Genomic DNA, 5000 nt, shown 5'->3' with positions numbered 1-5000 from the left:
AATATAAATATTATATAACATATATTTATTATATAAATTATATATAAAATATATATATATATACATAATATTAATATATATATTATAAATATTATAATTTTATATTAATAGTAAAAATATATTAATTTAATAATGAAAAATCTTATTATATAATATTTTTAGATTATATAATAAGATATAATTATTTATTATAGATATATATATATAAATTTATATTTTAAATAAAATATATATATAATAATTATATATATAAATATATATTATATATTAATATATTTTTAAAAAAAAATTTTTTTATAAAAAAAAATTTTATATTATTATTATAAATTTTTATATTAATTATAAATTTTTTTAATTAAAAAAATTTATTTTTTTTTTTTTTTTTTTTAAAAAATTTTTTTAAAAAAAATTAAATATATTTATTTATTTTAAAATTTTAATAAAAATTTAAATTTTATTTTTATTATAAATATAAATTTTAAAATTTTTTTTTTCCCTTTTTATAAAAATTTTAAAATTTTTTTAAATTTTTTATTTTTTATTTTTTTTTTAAATTTTTTTTCCCCATTAAATTATTTAAATTTTTTTTTTAAAATTTTTTTTATAATTTAAAAATTTAAAATTTTTTAAAAATTTTTTAAATTTTATATAAAAAGGGGTTTTTTTTTAGTTTAAAAAAAAAATTAAAAAAATTTAAAAAAAGAAAAAAAAAATATTTAAATAAATAATTATATAAATATAAAATAAAAAATTTTTTTTAATTTTTTTTTTTAAAAAAATAAATTTTATTAATTTTTTTAAAAATTTTTTATTTATAAAAAATGTTTTTTTAAAAAAATTTTTTTTTAAAGGGAATTTAAAAAAATTAAATTTAAATTTTGATTTTTTAAAATAAATTTAAAATTTTTTTTAAAAATTTTTAAAATATAAATTTTAAATTTAAAATTTTTTAAAATAAAAATTTTTTTTTTTTTTAAAATTTGAAAAATTTTTATTATTTAAAATTGTTTTAAAATTTTTATAAAAAATTTTTAAATTTTATTAATAAAAAGGGGAAAAGGAAAAATATTTTTACTTAATTAAAAATTTAATTTTAAAATTTAGTATATTAAAAAAATTTATTAAAAATTTTTTTAAAAATTTTTTTAAAATTATATTAAAAATTTTTTAAATTTATTTAAAAATTAAAAATTTTTTTATAAAATAATTAATAATAAATTAATTTTTTAAAAAATTTTTTTTTAAAAAAATTTTAATTTTTAAAAAATTTTAATTTTTTTAAAATTTATAATTTTTTTAACCACAAAAGTCCTCAGTTATTTGAATGATAATGTCAGACTCTATAGGTACAGATATTCAAACATATGCTGAGGTGATATTTATTGTAATATTGCCATTTCTTTTTGGATTTCCACTTGCCAAGTGATATCTTATGATTTGCAAAGTCCTTTATCTTCTTATTCAGCTTGTTTCCTTCATTTGAGATAATGGGTGGTTTAATCAGTCTGAGAACGATTTTGAAGTCCTGATTATCTAGGAACTGTTTTTACAAAACATCACATTTTGTAACATCTTCATCAGAAAACCACCTATTGCATTTCAGTAGATGATGATTTTCCTTGAGTGCCAATGTGTACAGTGCGTGAATATCATGTGGCTTTTCATGTATGATTTTTGCTAAGGGAGGCTGTTCTTGAGGAGGTGGAATTAGAGGGGTCATTTGCAGTTGGTTAACTTTGGAAATTTTACTTGATTATAGAAACTCCATAGGATTGTTTCTTGGTGTAACAAGGGCATAAATGCTGAGGGTGAACTGCTGATGTCAACAGTTTGTTGACACTTACATGGACTTCTGCTTCTTGCAAACATACCCACAACATTTGATAATGACATTATTTTTATATAGGAGTAGTGAATGTCCAAAGAACATTTTTATGTAGTATCAAAATTAGATAAACAGTTTTATAATGAAATATTCAACAAATTTTCTCACTCTAAATGCAAGGTTTAGGTATATTTGCAGAAGAAATATGTTTTACATTGAGACTCTCTGGTAATATGCTGTAGCTTATACATTGGTCAGTATATGTACTGAGTGCAAATTATGCATGTCCAAACACAAGTGTAAATCCTGATGATAATATTTTAGTTTGGCTTCACTCTGGCTATTAGTATGGTCCAATGGCTTCAAATTTGATTTGATTTTAAATAATTTGTTTCCATTCAAAGAGTATTGCAATATGAAGATTACCTTGTCGGCAGATTCTTGAATTTAGAGAAAATGCTAGATGTAGGATATCTTTTAGATTTTTTTTAAAGATCCATAATTTTTTTTATAGTTTAGTATAGTTTTATTTGTGAATTAATGTATATATGAAAAGTTTCAGACAAGAAGCTCACTTTTATACTCTTTAAGATGGGAAGGTTATTTTTTCATGATCAAATGACTGGGGTCAGCTTGCACACCCACACTCTGAGGAGCATTGGAAGTGTCTTTCACTGTAAAGTCATTCTGAACCTCTTCTGGTTTCCAGTATGCGGACCCAGTGGCTAACCTGCTAGACAAATGGGGGGTCTTCCGGGCGAGGCTCTTCCGTGAGTCGTGCGTCTTCCATCGAGGCAATTATGTTAAGGACCTGAGCCGTCTAGGCCGCGATCTTCACAAGGTGGTGATCATGGACAATTCACCAGCTTCCTACATCTTCCACCCTGACAATGCTGTGAGTTTTTGTGTTTTCTGCATTCCATAGTCTGGTAGTCATCACCATTCTTCCTTCCTTCCTTCAATTTGTCTTATCTTATCACTTATTCTTTCTTCTATTGTCTTTTTTTTATATATATATATATATATATATAAATTCTGCTTTCTTTTTTCTTTTCTTTTTCTTTCTCCGAATTCATATAACTGTGCACTCTTTTTTCTCTTTTGATAACTGTGTCACTAGCAATATAACTATCAACCCTTTCTTTCTAACCGGGATAACAACCTCAAAGTTAGAGGCTGTTAACCTCCCAATGTTATCCCAGTTATAAAGAAAGGGTTGATAGTTATAGTGCAAAAGAGAATAAAAGAGTCACAGTTTCCATGATAACCATTCCATGTTGTGATGTGATAGTTTTCAGTGTTTAGGTTTTGCCATGTTTCATATCATTTGTAAAAATGCCTGTTAATCATGTTTGTTATTTACCACTACAGTTGTTCTTAAGTCTTATGATACCTTAACATTTTGGAATTTTAAGTTTTAATTTCTTATGCTTCGGAATACAGTGATCTCTATGATATCTGATCATTGATTGTATGTTGCTAAAAATAAAATAATCAGAAATTAAATACTGTTACAAATAAGCCGTTTGATATGAACTGGTATTCAAAAACAAAATAATGTTACGCCATGTTTTAACCTTTTGTTATTGCTCTCTTGCAGGTTCCTGTTTCATCGTGGTTTGATGATATGAGTGACTCAGAACTCATAGACCTTATTCCCTTCCTGGAAACATTGAGTAAGGTAGACAATGTGTATAGTGTTCTGCGTAACTGTAACAATCCTCTGAACTCACAACCACCGCCACAAAATCAAGGAAGTCAGGTTCTCCCGCAAATAAGCCAGGGACCCATGACTCAAGTTCAGCCACCACTCATCTCACAACAGCAACCACAGCAGGATCAGCAGCAGCAACAACAGCAGTACCAGAATGATTATGAGGAGACCAAGGATGGACCCTCATGAGGGGAGGGAGCCACCACCGGGCAGGCAGTACCAGAGGGGGACTGTATCACTGAGGAGTAACCCCCTTTGGTGAGCCTGCCAGGGCCCCCACCCTCCCGACCCCCTTGGCCACATCACAACCACTGCCCACCTCCTCCAAGCCTCCACCCCTAGCCTCCCTCCAGCCGGCTGGGGGTTCAGGGCTCGTGGACTCCGTGGCACATGTCAGTCAGTGGGTCTGTGATCAGGTGGACACTACTGCTCTGGCCTGCTGCAGACACATGCCCAGGCCCTGGGGAGGACTAATTGGTGGTCAGACCAGCCAGTTATGTCTGGAACTAGTCGGGGATATAAACAAAACTCTGAGGACTGGAGCCCCAGGCAGGGTGACCACGGGTGTCGCCGGTGTGGGTTCAAGTGATCAGGTGACAGCCAGTGCTACAGGCAGTTTATGTCAGACACCTGTCCACACCAGCCCTTGTTGTATTTTATTGGATGTGAGCATGTGATGCTGCCAGTATGTGATGAAGATTTTGTGTTACTATTGCTGTGCCCAGTACAGCAAAGGATCAGACAAGTGCCAAGACGTGACTCCCACTCATTGTCATCATATCATGGAAATGCTGTATTTTGTAGCAGTCATACTATCAACTGTATGATGTTATGCAGCTGTTAATTTTAATAATTTTACCTAAGACTTAGAGGCATAGTTTGTGTGCTTTACTATTTTCTGAACAAAACTGATTTTGTGTGCCAATGCTGAGTTTTTCCATGTGTTTATTTCCAATCACCGAGATCGACAATGGATTTTCCACTGTCGTTGTTTTAATATTCAATTCTAGGTTTCTAGGATACCCCAGTAATGCCTAACCTTCATCCTTGCTTAGTTTCTCTCTGTTATTCTGTTTAGAGTAGCCGTCACACAGTTGATGCTGGGTTATGTAGGGTGATTGGGAATACTAATTGTTTTGACGTGGAAGGCTGGCATCCGCGAGTCTGCGGGTGGCTTAAGTATGCACACAGTGGATTGGCAGCATGATTCAAGAATGATAGTGGAGCAGCATGTCTTTGAGCTTTGGCGACCAACAACGCCGATCGTGGCTTGCTGTACATATTAATAAATGGCAGCATATTTAGTCGTGGGAAAAATCATATCTTTCACCATACAAATTAGTATATAGTGATGTAACCATAATATAAATATATATATATATTATATATATATAATATAATATATATATATATATATATATATATATATATATATATATATATATATATATATATATATAT

The 5000-nt window shown here is 29.3% G+C and overlaps 1 protein-coding gene across 1 annotated transcript in view; it reads left to right on the top strand.

Annotated features, from left to right (window-relative positions):
* The window catches only part of LOC119584309 (phosphatase Herzog-like), a 70535-nt gene extending 65835 nt beyond the window's left edge, over positions 1 to 4700 (top strand). The window contains exons 4-5 of the mRNA XM_037932853.1: positions 2535 to 2720; positions 3426 to 4700. Of these exons, the coding sequence (XP_037788781.1) occupies positions 2535 to 2720; positions 3426 to 3728 (489 nt within the window). The 3' untranslated portion in view covers positions 3729 to 4700. The remainder of the gene's footprint in view (positions 1 to 2534; positions 2721 to 3425) is intronic.
* Positions 4701 to 5000: the final 300 nt, after the last annotated feature.

This window comes from Penaeus monodon, chromosome 18, assembly GCF_015228065.2.
Source record: "Penaeus monodon isolate SGIC_2016 chromosome 18, NSTDA_Pmon_1, whole genome shotgun sequence".
NCBI classification, from domain to species: Eukaryota; Metazoa; Arthropoda; class Malacostraca; order Decapoda; family Penaeidae; genus Penaeus; species Penaeus monodon.
The sequence above is the reverse complement of the archived record's forward strand: the minus strand, read 5'-3'. Positions and strand labels throughout refer to the sequence as shown.